General features: G+C 39.4%; 1 protein-coding gene across 2 annotated transcripts in view; it reads left to right on the top strand.

Moving 5' to 3' along the window:
* The window catches only part of ITGB6 (integrin subunit beta 6), a 46,276-nt gene extending 29,128 nt beyond the window's left edge, over positions 1-17,148 (top strand). For both annotated transcript variants that reach the window (XM_073304735.1, XM_073304734.1), the window contains exons 12-16: positions 350-572; positions 3,138-3,235; positions 7,596-7,715; positions 12,473-12,639; positions 17,039-17,148. In XM_073304735.1, coding sequence (XP_073160836.1) covers positions 350-572; positions 3,138-3,235; positions 7,596-7,715; positions 12,473-12,639; positions 17,039-17,140 — 710 coding nt within the window. In that variant the 3' untranslated portion in view covers positions 17,141-17,148. The remainder of the gene's footprint in view (positions 1-349; positions 573-3,137; positions 3,236-7,595; positions 7,716-12,472; positions 12,640-17,038) is intronic.
* The last annotated feature ends 677 nt before the right edge of the window (positions 17,149-17,825 follow it).

Genomic DNA, 17,825 nt, shown 5'->3' with positions numbered 1-17,825 from the left:
GGAATAGAGTTAAACTGGCATCTCTCTGAAGTAGCACAGTAGTGAATCAGATAGGTTGGAGTTATCCCAGTGTCAATGAAAAGACAATCTGGAGGATCGAGTCTTATCTCCCACCCACATATATCAGGAGTGACTCCATTAAAGTGAATAGAGTTGCACTAGTTTAAGTGAGATGCGAATCAGGCCCTTTATGTTTAACTATACATTGAAAAGGGTGGGGTTTTTTTTAAATATGAGAGGTGCTGGTAGTAATGAAAATGTGCATTCTGAAATAGAATGCTTGTAATGATTTCTTTTGTCACTTTTAAATGAAAACACTAACCTGGCAGGATAACCATTACTTTTCTAGGTAATGGTGATTGTGACTGTGGTGAATGTGTATGCCACAGGGGATGGACTGGTGAATATTGTAACTGCACAACTGACATTAACTCCTGTGTTTCTGAGGATGGAATACTGTGTAGTGGAAGAGGTGAATGCATTTGTGGAACATGTGTTTGCACAAATCCCGGGGCCTCGGGTAGCACATGTGAAAGATGCCCTACGTGTGGTGATCCTTGTAGTTCCAAACGGTAAGGTACTGTTTTTACCATGTTTGTATTTTCTGCTTCATTCAGACGTGTACAGTATATTAATAGCTCTGGGGTGCTATTCCCACCACATTTTTCTTGGGTGTTGGTCCTAGAACCTAAGAGCTTCTCTGCTTCTTCTGTGCAATCTAATCATAATGCAGAAACCAAACATTTCTCAGCATTGATCCGCTAGATCTCAAAATGAACTTTAGGAAAAATACTTCCCCTAGTTTCAGCTGGCACAGAGCACCATGTCACATTTCCACTTCTGCTACTTGGTTGTACAAAGAAGCCCCACGATGAATTCAGCTGAGCAATACTGACATCTGTTCATGGAACAGAACAACAACACCGCAACATAACCAATATCACAGAAAGGAAAACAGACAGGGAAGGAACATATAATAAAGTTTACAACATGACTGTTAATTTATTTATGTCTATGGATTCATTAGGCTAAGTTCTGCTCTCAGAAGCTACACCAGCTTTACACATATATAGCAACTCAAATACCAAATTCAGCTAAATGCTGCGTGGATTAAGCAGGCCCAGCTGCTACAGGTGTGTCTGGATGAGTTCAGTGGAGATAAAAGCAGTGGTGTAAGTTATGCATCAGGTATAAGCCAACCTGAGACTGATTGTAAGTGGCAAAGAGGCACTGATTTCATCTTCATTGAGATATGCAAAAGATATTACATGTGAGGGTATATCAGTAAAAGCATCTAAAAAGAGGGTAAGAAAAGCAGAGCCTCTAAACACACACATTCATATGCCTGCACTATCGCCAAATCTTCCAAGGATAAATTCAGCCTTGATTTAAGTAGGCATAACTGCCCAATTAGGCAAGGTGCTTGAATTGCTCCCCATAGAATACCGTAGTGGTGCAAAGTACATTTGCACGTTCATGGAGTGCTGAATCAGTGCAAGTTACATTAAAGTATCGCTACTCTGCTACTTACATTGGTTTATACCTGAGGCCTGCTTCTTCTCCCACAATGTCTTTACCACTTTGGAATTCCATTGCCTTATTCTCAATATAGCATTGTAAATGAGAAAGGAACCAGTTCCATGATGTGTAACTTACACCACCATGGCTCTGTACAACTAGTGGATCAGGTCCCAAAAGGGCAATACAGTTTGCTCAAGACTCGCATGCATGGGCTAGGTGCATAATATTTTGAGTAAACATAGCCCTTGAGTATAAGTACGTTATGCAGTAAATATATCAATCTGTTTATACTCTAATTCAGCAGACTAATAGGAGATATATAGTTATCTGATGGGCATTTAGTTAGTATATTAAAAATATATTCCACATCATCCATTTGTCAGAACTTTTTCATCTTTCCTCTTTCTCTGTCACTGCCATGACAGCTGAAACATATGGCTGGAAAAGCCAAGAGAGAGAAGATGTGGAAGACATGGCTAAGTTAAGAGACCAGGTCAGAGGGGACTGAGACATGGTTAGGCAGCTGAGAAAGTAAGGGCAGTAGTTTGAGAAACATGGCAAATATGACCAAAACACCAACAACACTGAATGTATCTACATTTGATAGCGACTATCCCCTTACCCACTCATGTAGTCTATTCACTGCTTCACTTGTGCGTGATAAGGTCACCCCATCCCATGAAAAGAATCACAGAACTCTCAGCATTATTCTCATGGAGGTATGTAATTCAATGCAACAATTGTGATGGCCAGTTTCTTTTTAGATAGTCCTACAGAGTTGTTCTTCTCAGAGTCTCAGCCTCTGAATCCAGTCAATGCTTTAAACCTAGAATTGTTCCAATATACTTTGCAACAACAATTTTCTTATGTGAACTTCATTTATGTATTTTCTTTATTCCGCTAGTAGACTCTAGACCCACTCCAGGTCCCATTGAATCACTGGGAGACTTTCTATTGACTTCAGCAGGAGTTGGATCAGACCCCGAGTTTGTTTTTAAATATTCCAGTCATTGTACAAGTAAATAAAATAAATAAGATATTTTGAAGTTACTTTTGCCAATAACTTGCATCAGCTTAATTAGTATCTATGTTAGTAGCTCCTGAGACAAGTGAATCATATTTGAGAGACATCTGTTAAGATACCTAAACATGTTTTTAGTCACTTGGTAAATATAACACGTTACTTAAGAGATTTTTAAACATAGGGAGATTTATATTAGGTTCCCAGCCTCCTCACATATTAGTCCATTTGGTAGACATTCTTCTGACAAGTATTTAGTGAAGGCTTAATTCAGAACCTTTATCTTTAAAAATGAATGCTATGTATGAGTAACCCCATTTCTTTAGCAGACATACATGAATAATGTTGCCTGGGGTTCTGTCTGGTAACTAACAAGAGCTTAGCAAGAAAAAGGGCAAAAGAGTACTTAACTACAGTACCTTTATTCAGGGGTTTTCTTGAGGCAATACATATCACATTTCTGAGAACTACTGTATCTCTAGCACAAGACCTTTTGTTGGCTTCTTTTTAAAAAGTAGACAGCATATGTATTCCTCTTTATATTTGTGCTTTGCAACAGACGGCGATTGATGAGCTTTTGAATTATTTTTCACAGGAGCTGCATAGAGTGTCATTTGGCTTCTGATGTCCAGTCACAGGCAGAATGCAGTGAAAAATGTAGATTAGTTGATGCAACTGTCAACAGTGCAGAAGGTTTGTACATCTTTTATTTAACTGCCTTTTGTTGTCTGCCTTGTTAATTGTAGCTTCATTTTTCATTAGTTTTACATAAAGGTGTAGACAGTATCTGAAAATTACTGCAGTACATACGTAGTTTTTTTCCATGGGATTGGCTCCAAAAATTATACTGGTTATTTGATCCTATCACTATCTATCAACATATACAGTACTGCACTGAAAAGATCCTTATTAATAGCAGTCAGAACTATCTATTTATCTCTTCAGATTAATTAACTCACCACTATACACCTAGTTTCCTAACAAACTTTTGAAAACTATAATCCACCTATGGCTGAATTTTAGTCTTATGTGCCCTAATACAAACTCCCAATGAAAGTAGTATCCTGACAAAAGCATCTAGGTGTAAAATTATACCCAACCCATAAGTTTCATTGTGATTTCGGCCCTCAGATGCATATGCAGTGATCCCATTGAAGTCCATGAGAACTTCCAGGACAGAAATTGACCTTGAATAAAATATTACCCTCATAGACAAAGAAATAAAACTTTAAACAAGACCGCTAAGCAATATCATTGCTTTTTCTAAACATAAATACACACAAATACATATACATGGTTTTGTCTGTTTCTTCAGATTGCCTGCTTTGTGCACTTGGCAGTGCTCTATGCAGAGTCCGTTTCACTTCCTACTTTTTAAGCACTAGCGTCACGTTTATAAGCGCTGTGCGGGAAGCTCACTTGAATGTTCTTGTCCCTACGCTCCAACAGGGCGTCAATATAACACAACAACTGGTGGAGGTGCTGAAGTTTCTGAGTTTATATAGGTGCTACTTTATGCTACTGTTTTTCATGGATGAAGAGAAATTGTCAAATTAATGTTAAGTATTAAAAATTGTAAATATCTAAAAATGCTGAGGTAGTCGCAAAAATCTGTATGTCCCACAGGAGCCAGAGAAGGAAACTGAGGAAAGGTCAAGAAGGCATGTGTCCCTCCATGTAGCTAGGTATGGAGCTACAAGCCAGGGAGCAGGGTTAGGAGGAACATACTCACACAGCTTATGGAGTCAGGCAGAGAAGAGGATCAGGGAAATGAGCTGCAGATTGGGGAGAGGGCCCGGCACTTGCTATGCGCTGCATCCCTAAGGCATATGCACAGCCAGGGTTCAGTGTGTTCTCATACTTCTCCCCTAACTGTGCTCCGCACACACATCCTATCAGGTCTACTCTTTGTATGAGTCACAATAAAGCAATTTTAAAAGCCCAGGACAGTATGATTAGAAAAGAACTCAAAGGAGCATAAGCGGCAGATCTATTTGCAATTTTGTCCCACTTTGGCATAATGAAGAACATTTAAGAGGAGGCACCCCTTTAAAGGTGTCAGCTTCCCATCTCAGTGCAACGTAAACCTAAGGCACTAATCCTATAGTCCTGCTGCCTAGGGTGAACCTTGCATGCTACCTGACCCACTACAATGCTGAAACACTTCAGAAGGAATTAAACTGGTGCAGCTGGAACAGTTTTCGTAGTGGGGATGCTGAAAGCCATTGAACAAAACTGTAAGACCTGCGTATGATGGAAACTACTTCAAGCCAGCGAGTGCTGCCACACCCCTAGCGTCCCTAGTTCCAGCGCCCCTGAACTGATGTGTACATTTTTTATCCTTATTCTTCAGATAAATTTGTTTTTAAAATCAGCTCCTTACTGTTATTTTATTTAAATTCTTGTTTCTTTTTTGAGATGGGGAGCAGTAGGGATACCTTTTTAAAAAGACAAGAACTTTTCCAGATGACCTGATTAATGCTGCAATCTAAAACTCTTTTTGCATCCACTAGCATGTCCAGGAACCCACTGAGGTTTAACTGAGTTTTGTGTGTTCTCAGGGCCCAGTTCTCCACTGTGTTATTGCAGTTTTATACTGGTGTAACTCCATTGATTTCAAACTCTGCTGAAATCAATGGTGGTATGCTGGTATAAAACTGGAGTAAGGTACTGGATCATGGCCACAGATACCATAATTAGTGCAAATTACAAATGTCTACTAAACATATTTTTGTGTTGTCTTGTTGTTAAAAGCTCAGTGTGCACTACAGTGGGCTGTATTGTGATACAGGAGGGCCAGGGAGCAGTGGGAGAGTGCTAGATATATAAATTTAAGGCTAATTAAGGTGTGGTTCTCTGTAGACTAGGGAAGGTGGCTGCAGATTAATTGGAGCACCTGCAGTCAATTTTATTAGGCCCTGTTAGGAACCTAATAAAACCCCCTGCATCAGGCAGACAGAGGAGGAGGAAGGAGAAAAGACTGGAGCTTGGAGGTATGTTCAGAGATTTGGAAGACCTGAGAACTGGAGTAAGGGAGACCCTGCCCAGCAGGACAGAGAGACTCCCTCCCTCCCTCCCGCATCTAAGGACGGAGGGTAACCCCCACCTAAGGGGGATGAGGGTAAGAAACCCACAGGGGTTGAGAGAGGCTGGGACTCAGAGCGAGGAGCAAACCCAGACCCCTCCCCCCGCTTCCCTCCTCTATCACCTTCCCGGGCTAGTAGCGGGGCCCTCGGCACCCCAGAGCAGGGCCAAGGGGGGCATCTTAGCTCCCCGCCAAGAAAAGCGCAGGGCCCACCAGACTAAAACCGGCCATCTTGCCACAGTATGAATTTTTTAAAAACCTAGATAATACCTAGTGTTAATGACCTCATATACTAAAACAGTGGGACACCTTGGAGGAGGAATGAATATATTCAGTGTAAGTAAAATTTAAGAAATTAAAGCAGTGTTGTCAAAACTCTGGAGTCAAGCCCTGAAAAATCCTGAGCTTAGTTTGAGTTATGGCATTTTTAAAAAGTAATAAATTTGGGGTTCCTTTTATTTGCCTTCTGGTTCTTGAGCCTTTTTGAATGCATTTGGGTCACATTTTTCAAGCTTTTCTTTACTGTACTGAGAACTAGAAACTTACTTTTTTTTTTAAATGAAAACTGAGATTCTCTTGTAATCACTTGACTATGTGGCCATGTTGCATCCCTATGTCTGATATAAATAAAGGCCAAATTATATGAAAGTATGTGATACGTAGTAAATGAAAGTTGACATTTTGTATGTACAATAGCTTCCTTTAAAATTCCATTATTGTAAGCCAAATTCATTCTTTCTTTGTTTCCTTTTTTGTGATTTGGATGTTTGAGAGGTTTAGGTTGATCTATTTGGCACTCCTTACTCAGCCAAACTCCCAGGAGTTTTGTCTGAAGGAGTGGTGAATAGAGCCTTAAACACCAATAACATTTCATTTTTAAAAATCCATTTGACAAACTTCTAGTTTTCTCACATCTATCTAAAAATAACAAAGACCGACAGGCTTCTTTTAAAAATTCATTAAAAGTAAAAGCTAATTTTTAGAGCTGAGTTATAGTGTACATGTCGTGAAACTGTAGTTTATAACAGAAGCAACAACAGATGTTCAGCTATAGAGGAGTTAGCAGGTGTTGCTAAAAATGAAGGGTATTTTCTAAATATAAAGATATTATATAATGTTAGAATTGGAATTGTGGCACTTCTGGAATTGGATATACAGTCTCAGATTCCAATCATTTTACTTCTTATTTGCTGTCTGCCACAACTATTCATTCCCACCCCTCACCTCTTGAATGAACTCACCATGAAAGGTTCCCTACTTCGGAAAGGTTTGAAAAAAACCTGGATTAAGTTTTCCCACACAAATACATTAAGTGAAGGGGCAAGTAAAACTGGGCAGATTGTCATAATGGATTACTTTTGTATCTGCCTTCCTCTGAATCACATTACAATGATCCCACAACTACAGTTTTCTGTTATTAATTTATATTTTATTATTGTCACGATACATGCCACAGTATTCTTTAGGAATTGCATTGTGGAAGGAATAAATGGTAGTCCTTTTAAAGGTATCAGTATCTGTTTGAAATGTGACTATCTACTTCTGAAACGTAATCTAGACATACTACCAGTAGCTCTAAGCCAAAGAGAACATATTGTTTACTTTGTACTAGAATCAGGGCTATTCTATTCCCTAGACAAATGGTGGAAAGTGTCTTGGAAGTATTTGCAATTCACTGAAATTCACACTGCAGCAGATTGATAGGTGCACTTGATGGTCAGTGCAGATTGACAACACCTGGACCTACTCTTCTGAAACATACGTGGAAAATCTAAAACAAAAACAAAAAGCCATTTAGAGTGGAAGAAAAAGTTGTTAAATATAGCGGACATTCTTAGGATATTTCTGCAGTTCTCTTCCTGTCTTTACTATATGGGGAAAAGGCCATGACGCATATTAATCCATAGTCTCTCTTTTTATTACATGTTAAATTGCACTTGACCTACTGGGTGGCTTTTTTTTCCACAGATTTCTCAAAGGATAAATCTATTCCCTGCTCGTTACAAGGGGAAAATGAATGTGTTACTACATTTCTAATGGCTACAGATGAACAGGGAAGGACAATCATTCATAGCATAAAGCAGAAAGGTGAGTTGTTAATATCACGTTTTTAATATATACACATTGTGAATTAAAAGTACAGCTGGGAGAATCAAGCCATACATATTGGAAGATTAACAAACTGAGATGTTACGTACAGTACTGTGTTTTCTTGTGTTAATAGTATTTCTCTACCTAACCAAAAAAAAGCACCTTCTAAAATATTTCTTTCATATGATGTTGAAATGAGACATGACTGTTCTCGCAATACTAGCAGTATGGACTAGTGGACTGAGCACAAGGCTAGGAGCGAGACATTGCTGATCTAAATCCAGCTCTGACTCCCTCTGTGGCCTTGAGGCAAGTCACTCTCTCTCTGTTTCAATTTTCTTATCTGTAGAGTTTGGATAACATTTAATTCTCTACAACACAGAAGTGATGTGAGGATAAGTTAGTTAGTTTTTTCAAAAGTACTATGGGAGTACTAAACATTATGAAAACGATGATGATACCAAATACCATCACATTACATGACAAATTACCTGTAAAATCTTATTCATATAGATACAAAAAATTTTTAATAGATTAACAAGTATCCATAATAGCTACACTAGACATGATGAAGCAAATATTTTATATGATGTGCAAATATTTTTAAAATCATGCCTAGCCCACATAATTACATTTAACACAGCACTATTACCAAGTTTTGAATGATTTTCACAAAGTTACCCTAGATATTGAACAGTTATTTTTAATAAGGTATGTCCTTTCATTTAAAAATATTTCTTTATCTATTGTGTTATTTGTCTTGTCTTGTCTTTCATTTAAAGATCCTAATTATGTGGGACATGAGAGAACACACTCTTCTTCTCAATTACTAGACAGGCTATTTCCAGGCAGACAAATACATTTTTGGACACACCTAGGGTTGCCAACTTTCTAATGGCACAAAACCAAACACCTCTTCCCTCTGTCGCTCCCTCTCCCCCACCCTCTCTCACTTTCAAAGGGCTGGGTCAGGGGGTTGAGGTGTTGGTGCGGTGTGAGGGCTCTAGCTGGGGGTATGGGCTCTGGGATGGGGCCAGGAATGATGGGTTTGGGGTGAAGGAGAGGGCTCTGGGCTGGGGTAGGGGGTTCGGATGTGGGGGGTCTGGGTTCTGGGCTAGGGGTGGGGCCAGACATTAGGGGTTCAGGTTATGGGAGAGAGCTCCCAGTTGGGGCAGGGAGTTGGGGTGTTGGGAGGGTGCAGGGTGAGGGCTCCAGGAGGGAGTTTGGGCGTGGGACAGGACTCTGGGCAGGGGGTTGGAGTAGGGTCCCAGTGGTGCTTACTGTGGCTCCCAGGAAGTGACCGCCAAGTCCCTGGGTGCTTGGGTCGCCAGGGAGGCTCTGTGCGCAGCCCTCGTGCCCGCAGGTGCCGCCCCTGCGGCTCCCATTGGTTGTGGTTCCCGGTCAATGGGAGCTGTGGAGCTGGCAGTTGGCGCAGGGGCAGCACGTGGAGCCTCCCTGGTCACCCATGCACCAGGGAACACAAAGACATAGTGGTTGCTTCTGGGAGCTGCGCAGACCTAGAGCAGGCAGGGAGCCTGCTTTAGCCCCAGGCCCCCGCTGTGCCGCCAACTGGATTTTTAACAGCCAGAGCTAACTGGAGCTGCCAGGGTCCCTTTTCAACTGGGCAGTCCAGTCGAAAACCAGATGCCTGCCAACCCTAGACACACCCAGTGTCTCACTGCTAAAAGTTAGTTACATCATTAAGGAAAGCACTGCACATGCTTGCTTTTCTTCTGGCAGTATAACTTGAGGTTTGGAAAAGTTCTCCAGCCATTCATCTTCTTTATTAATTCTGCGTGCAGTGTTTCTGCAGTATCTGTCTCAGGAATTAAAGTGATTGCACTGGAAATAATCAGCTACTTCTGTAAGAATATTATTGTTTAATAATAGTAGTGTGCCATTATATACAGTAGCTTTATACCAAAGAATGTTGCAACAAAGCTTTACAAAAAAGATGGAAGGTATACACGTGTAAACTGCACTCGCCAGATTCAAGATCATAAAATATTTTCATAGCTGTAGGATAGTCTCTTTATTAAATATATTTACTGTGTTTATTTAAAAAGGATTGATAGAAATAGCTTAACACAGGCACACTGCATGCAAATGCTTTGGAGCATTCCCCACAGAATTCTGACAATAAACCTAAATTCTAATCTGTTCCACTTCTGAGCCTGTCTCAAGCAGAGGAACAATTATGCTGTGGTTTTGTGATGTATGCAAATGTGAAATAAGATGAGAACACCATGAACACTCCAAAGCTCATTTTCACTTGTGGATCTGAAGTTCAGTCTGTACGAACAGCTAATGCCTTCCTTCAGTGTTCAAACTAGACCTCTCAAAATGAGTTGCGTAATGACATCAATCAAAATAGTCATGCAAAATAAAATGTGTGTAAATTATGCCAAACTGAAATGAATTCTAAATGTCATCAGACCATGGTTCAGAAGAAAATTTCATAAAATAGTAATGTACTTTTATGAGTAATACTGGTTAATATTAAAATGATCCTTTAATTGAGAGCTGACAAAAAGAACATGCCCTCTTGGCTTTACAAGCCTATTATTATGTTGAGTTCTAGAAAAAAAATCTATCCCAGAATAATACTGATTTTCTATTCTAAAATGCCCATGTTTGATCTAGGATTGCTAGCTAGCATTTATAGAACAACAACAAAATGAAGCCATTTAAAAAGTGGTATTGAACTTCTAGCATGGTAACAACTTACATTCACCATGGAAATGAAAGTGAAACATTTCCAAAAATGAGGTGTCTAGAATACTTCTGTCTGGTTCAAAGATGTTAGTTCCTGTTTTTAAACACAGGCACCCTAACAACTTTACAAATCCCACACCTGAACCCTTGTAATTAGCACCCAGGTGTGTATAATGAACATATATGCACTGAAGTACCAAACTGAGCAATCAAATGTGTTATTCTGAGTCCTACTTAGGTGCTTTTGTTTGAAAATTGGGCATCTGATTTTATGCAGTATCTCCTTATCCAATACTTCAGCTTACCTTCACTCCATCTTTACTCATGAGGTTTGGTCACTGAATGAAAAGGACATGACCATTTCAAATAGGGCTGACAATGACATCTGTTCAGAACTCAGTGGATTCACGTGGGCAAAACCATGTCTGTATTTTTGAGTATATTCAAATCAATGGAGCCCAAGACAAAGCAACTTCAGTTTAGTTTCTAGGGGTCTGATCTGCCCAACTGAAGTCAATGAGAGTTTTGTCATGGACTCGAGTGGGAGCTAGGTTAGCAATACTGTTTACATTATGGCAGTGGACATAAGAAAACAGCAGAAGTCTTTCTATATCTCATTTAGACCTGTGTGAAAAATGGAAATTCTGTTTTGCAGAGAATTTTGATTCAAAATTTGGCTTCACTCTGAATCAGAACAAAACCTGAACATTTCAAAATGCTCCATGAAGGAAAATTCCAGAAAAATAATCATTTTGGATCAATTGGAACATTTTGTTTGGACAAAATCAAGATGTTTCACTGATATTATGATTTTTTAAAAAATGTTACATTATATATTGTAATATAAAGGAATCATACAGGGTTTTAAAAATTCCAAAGTTGTTTCAATATAAAAAATTGAAATATTTCATGCTGAAAATGTTGAAATGAGACATTTCAACGTTGTCTGAACTTTTCCCCTTGTTTTTTCTCCTGAATGAACTTTCTGCAAAATTGACATGATTTCCCAGTGTTTCGATTTTCGACAGAACTGCATTCTTTGATGGAAAATGGTTCTGTTGTAAATTTATCCGAGCAACTCTAATCTTATTTATATGAGTCAAATCCCAGTCCCACATCTGAGGCATCTGAAGGGGAATATTGGATTTTCTTGCTTTTCTTTATTTTTGAGATGCCATTTCCCCCAAGCTTCTCCATTTCACCAATGCTGTTTCCCTGTGTTAGTAAAAAGAAAAGGAGGACTTGTGGCACCTTAGAGACTAACAAATTTATTAGAGCATAAGTTTTAGTAGTCATCCACTAAAAAGCCGACAATCTAATCAGCATCTTTCCCTCTGCAATATGCCTGAGTGCCGTAAATCCAAGAAGTGAGACTATTGTGAGACTTCATGCTACCACTAAGCCAACCACTTTTCTCATTTATTTTGGAAAAATCACTTTTTTTTTTTTTGGTGTTCCAAATTTAGTCCAGAGAATCTGTATCTAGTTAATTTTGTATTAGAGCTATGAGAAACCTCCGTAGTGAATACTTTTTACCCTTGCAGTATAATCCTTCTGGGCCAGTTTCTCAAACCTTTTCCTAAACCTGGTTTGAATTTCACGGAAATCGGAGCTAAATGGTGGCTTCAGGTAATAGCTCACCTTAAGTGATCACTCTGGTTACAGTGTGTATGGTAACACCCATTGTTTCATGTTCTCTATGTATATAAATCTCCCCACTGTATTTTCCACTGAATGCATCCGATGAAGTGAACTGTAGCTCACGAAAGCTTATGCTCAAATAAATTGGTTAGTCTCTAAGGTGCCACAAGTACTCCTTTTCTTTTTGCGAATACAGACTAACACAGCTGCTACTCCGAAATATTTCAGCTGAGTTTCACTTTGAATTCTTGGGTTTGTATTCAGGGACTGCAAACGTACATGAACTTGAAAGAAAAGGCACATGCAACACCCAGCAAGGAAAACAAGCAGGTTCCTCTCAGCTGTTTTTAATTAGCTATACTTGTAAATAACACTTATACCTTGCTTTGTTTCCACAGATTGCCCACAGCCTCCAAACATTCCAATGATAATGCTGGGTGTTTCTCTTGCTATCCTTCTGATGGGCACTGTTCTACTTTGTATATGGAAATTGCTAGTTTCTTTTCAAGACCGAAAAGAGGTTGCCAAGTTTGAAGCAGAAAGATCAAAGGCCAAATGGCAAACGGTATGTACTTGCATTAATTTTATATAAGTCTCTGTGATTTGGCTCAATGGTTCTCAAATAATAAAGGAATTGGACAGATTTCCCAAACCATGCTCTTGTGTCGGTAGATTTTTCACTATATAGCATGCTATAAATTAAAATTGTAATGGGTTTTTAGGAATGAATGAAAAATAGATGGATTTTAATATTCTTCATTTTATTTCTTCCACGCACAAATATGATGCACTGAGATGTCAGTTTTTTAACTGACAAGGGCATCTAATGAATCATTTTATATACATCTGTTAGTGAATAGCTTGATTAATATTAGAGGCACAGTCTTGTTCCCGTAAATATCACATGTTCCTTTTCCCCTGTTCCTTCTGCCTGGAACTTTTGCTTTTTTGCAATAGTATTATGATGAATTAAATAGTGATTCATTGACTAAGGCAAAGAAACACTGAGCAGAGTAGCATCATGATTGACACACTTCAGCAGGACCAGTCACTACATTATTCTCCACATCTGAGAAAGAAAAATAGGTACAATTTAACTCCAAGAATTTTTCCATAATGCCTTTGGTTAGCCAACGCTGGTAAGATGTAGGTGAAGAAATAGGAGGGAAAATAAAGGTGCTTTTGAAGGGAAAATCAGTGAGGCCAGACAAAGGGCACTGGAAACCAGCATTAACATACCTAGTGTTAGCCCTGAAAATCCCTGGGGTTTCCCTAATTAACCATGTGGTACAGTCTGAAGTGTCTGACTACAGTAGAGCTGAATAGAATTCTGACAGCATATGTCTTCCACTTCCACCTCTCTTGCTGAAAGTGGGAGAGAAGGTATTTCCAAGGCCTGTTAGCTTCCCATAGTGACACTGGTAGGAGATGGGGAAGCCACTGCTATGCCCCAAGAAGACTGACAACAGATAAATGAAAGATCACAGGCCTGTGGTGGGAGGAGACCTTTTGGGAAAGTGGGAGGCCACTTAAGCATTCTGAGGTTTACATGCATCTCAGGATCCTGAACCTCGGCTAAAAGTTTGTGTAAAAGATAAAGAAGCCTCGTTTTCATCCAAAGCTTGGAACCACAGAGGTTTTCTGCATTGTTTCAGGTTTTGTTCTGAAAGAAGTGCATAGCTTTGGAGTTGACATATTGTTATATTAAAAATCCCAGGGGAGCTATCTACAAGAGCAGGGGTGAAGTGAGCTGCCCAAATTTCAACTACATTCAGCTTATCTAAATTCTTCCTGTACTCTCAGCTATTGTATTCCTCACTCCTGTCTTAAACTATTTGGTGGAGTTACTGTGTACCCTTAAAGTTTTATAACAGGCAAAACCAAACTCCCAAATGTCAAGGTTCTGGATCTGGACTGTCCCCATGTTCAGGGATGTTTAAGCTGGGGATGTTTGCCAGAAGCTGGGAATGGGTGACAGGGGCTGGATCACTTAATGATTACCTTTTCTGTTCATTCCCTCTGAAGCACCTGGCACTGGCCACTATCAGAAGACAGGATACTGGGCTAGAAGGACCATTGGTCTGACCCAGTATGGCCATTCTTATGTTATGGAGCTAGGTGTAAGCTGTGAACTTTGTTCCAAGGTTTAGGCTCATCTCTTAAATAGCTGATGCATTTCACCCCAGAAATGCCTGTACTACATGGGTAAGCAAAATCAGAGACCCTGATCTTGTGAGGAGCTGAGCATCCTCGACTTCCATTGACTATGAAGACTGAAGGCACTCAGCAGCTTACAACATAGTTTGGAAAGCACTTTGAGCTAAATTGAGCCACTAAGCTCAGTCCAGAGCAAGGGACAGTGTGCAACTGTGCCGTTCCAAGAGAAGATCAGGCAAAGAATTATGTCTCAGAAATACAATTCCACTCCAGTTCTCCCCTTCCTCTGAGTAAGTTACTTCACCCCTGTTTTGGAGTGCAGTTTGCTCTCCCACCCTGTGAACTCAGCCAGCTATTCTGACTGGTGAGTAGCGTGGTGGACCCAAGGTTCCCATTCCCTGCCCCATCCATCCCATGTCTTCCCCCCACACACCACTTGCTTATAGTGGAGAGTCCTGATTGAGCATTCTCTGATCTCCCCCTGTAGCCAGAGCCACACTCTGAACAGCTCTTACTCCCCCTTAGTTCTCTGCATGGCCAAATAATGGTAATGTCAATGTTGCTATACAACAAACACTTTAACTGCCTCATTAGTACTACTTGCATATAAAAGCAGCATTTTGCGAGAACATTTTTATTCAAAGAGAAAACTGTTACGTGACATTTCACTGTGTTGGTAGCAGTAAAACTGGGTTAACCAGCAGACCTGAAAAGACATGCAATATCAACTGCAGATTAGTGAGTTGCTACAACTTTGTTTAAACATGATTAAAAGAAGCAATGAACACATTTATGTAAATATACATAACATATACTAATTGGCACAAATTTATGTTTTTATAGAAAAAAAACAGGCTTGACAAATGAGTAATATCTTTAACATTAACAGAGCAGTTTAATGGTGAATCATTCCCCCCCACCCCCAAAGTGACTACAGAACATTTTATCTAGGATTGGCACATAACTGAAATTAAGGTGCAAACTTTGTGGTTAAAAATCTAAAACAGAAAATAACACATTGCGCATTTACATGGGTTGGTAATTAATTAAAGCTGGAACTGATATGCATTACCTAATACTTATCTAGCACCTTTCATTTTCAAAGCACTTCTCCATCATCATCTAACTAATCCTCAGGTAGGAAAGTAGTATTAGCACCATTTTGCACACAGACAACTGAGGTAGTTAAGGCACTTGCTAGAGACCACAGAGGGAATCCGTACGAGAGCCAGGACACCTCGCCTCCAGTAGCTGCATCTGACCATAACATTGACAAGCTGCTGAGAAAGCTGCAACCAGCCAGTTTCTGTGGGTCTAGGGTGAGCATGGGGGATTCACCTGAAGATTGTTAGAATGAGGGAAAAGTGGAAGAAGAATGGAGAGAATTTGCCTAAAAATCCCCTAAAAATAATTCAGGAAATTGTACTGCAAAATATAATTCGACCATCTGTGTAATTAGACACACTCTGCTTGAAGGATTCGGCGATATGATGGGGAACTTTGAGGAGAGACATTTCAGTGTCAATGTTGAAAGCAGAAATGCCATCTGGAGGCAACTTTTAAGTGCCTACGTAAGGAAGGTGGTTCAGTGAGGGACTGGCCTCAAGGGGAGAAGGAGTGCTCAAGCTCATTGTGGGTGGTAAATGACTGTGTGTTAAGAACTTGGACAGCTTTGTAATCCTCAAGGCAAGGAGATCTATAGTTTCAGATAGCACAAAACCGCTGATACCACTGGAAGGGATCTTATTCCACAGGCGCAGGCCAGCAAAGCACACTTGCCTGAAGGGGGATTGATGCATGACTTCTCCTGTATATAAAGACAGGTTTCAGAGTAACAGCCGTGTTAGTCTGTATTCGCAAAAAGAAAAGGAGTACTTGTGGCACCTTAGAGACTAACCAATTTATTAGAGCATAAGCTTTCGTGAGCTGTAGCTTATGCTCTAATAAATTGGTTAGTCTCTAAGGTGCCACAAGTACTCCTTTTCCTGTATATAAAGTTTTAAATTCTGTAATAAGTGTACACAGTGTTCTTACTATCATTTTAAAACGCATCTATTGCTGTTTTTTACTGGGCCCATAGTTCTGAGTGCTAGAAATAATAAATCTATTATTTGATTATTCATAGTTATATGTGATTAAAACTGGGAAGTTTTAGACTGATCTGCCACTCTGTTACATCTACTATCAAGGGACCAGGGAAACAACCCTTTCATCTGAGTAGCCTGCAGAGATCAAGTAGGGGAATGGTGGCAGCATAAACAATTTAAATGACCCTTTACAGAAAACACTTTTTATAGTCTTTTCCTTCTAGAATGATCCAGTCATGATGCTCTGCATGAAAATAATCTAAGACACATGGTTAACTACATCTTTGACAACATACTGTTTCACTAGATTTGTTTTTTTAACCTGGGAGGCAGGTTTGTTTGTTACATTTTTCCTAGTTCTGGATTGATTTGTTATGCTCTGTGTAGCCTGATCATAATTATGCCATATTACGATCTTCAGTGGATCCGCACATGACAAGTTTACTTGCTATATTCTGTAATGCAGCAATAAGCACATTACTTGCACATATAAGGAATGAAAGATATTACTGAGTTTGTGTGTGGTTTGCATCACCAGACTGAATCAGGTCAGGAATCATTTACATGATGATGACCCACACTGCTGTAAAGCTAAAGAGGTAGCATTAAAGTTAATGGATTGCACCTACATACATATGCAAATGAGTCAATGGTCAAATGGCAGATTTAAGAAAAATTATATTTAACTTACTAGCTTTTTTCTTTTGTTGTTGTTTTTAGGGAACAAATCCCCTGTACAGAGGCTCAACAACTACATTTAAAAATGTAACTTACAAGCACCAAGAAAAGCAAAAAGTGGACATTACTGCAGATTTCTATTAGCACTTCAGACACTGGAAAATTAGTTTTAATGACAAGAAATATAAAAGCACTATTTTGTTTTTATTTCTTTATAACTGATTACATGGATGTTTGTTAGCACATCTTAGTGATATAATTCAGCTAGAGCAAATATATTTTGTGTGTATTGAAGGTATTGTAGATAACTGCTGTATGACTAAAAATTAAGAGGAACGTTACAAAGAAACACATTTAACATTCAGACCCACAAATTAGTCTTAAAGAAAAAAGCACTGACGATTTCTGTGGAATTTGCTCCACAAATAGAATAAAAATTCATCATCAGTAAGCACATTTTGGTAAGTCTAACTTGTATTTGCTATTTATGGTGAATTTTACTTCACGTTGTTCACACTACAGTGCCCAACACATGGTGCATACCCAAACACAATCAGTCTACGCTGTTGGCTTACATAAAATAAAAAATTTAATGCCAGCAGGGCTAGGGGGTCCTGATGCCAAACTATGGGCCTGGATCAGGACCCCCTAGTGATTTCATCAGAAACAACTGAATTTATAGCCTAGCTTACATGGATCCAAAACTCACACAAATATCTCCTCAACCTCTTTGCCTTTCCCTCTTTCTTTGCCTGTCTCCTTCCCTGCCCCTGAATCTTCTCCCTTTGATGTTCTACCTTTTTCTTTAAGGACCCATCCTAAGGCACTG

The sequence above is a fragment of the Lepidochelys kempii genome, chromosome 11 (assembly GCF_965140285.1).
Source record: "Lepidochelys kempii isolate rLepKem1 chromosome 11, rLepKem1.hap1, whole genome shotgun sequence".
NCBI classification, from domain to species: domain Eukaryota; kingdom Metazoa; phylum Chordata; order Testudines; family Cheloniidae; genus Lepidochelys; species Lepidochelys kempii.
Note: the sequence above shows the minus strand (reverse complement) of the source record. Positions and strands in the feature narration are given on the sequence as shown.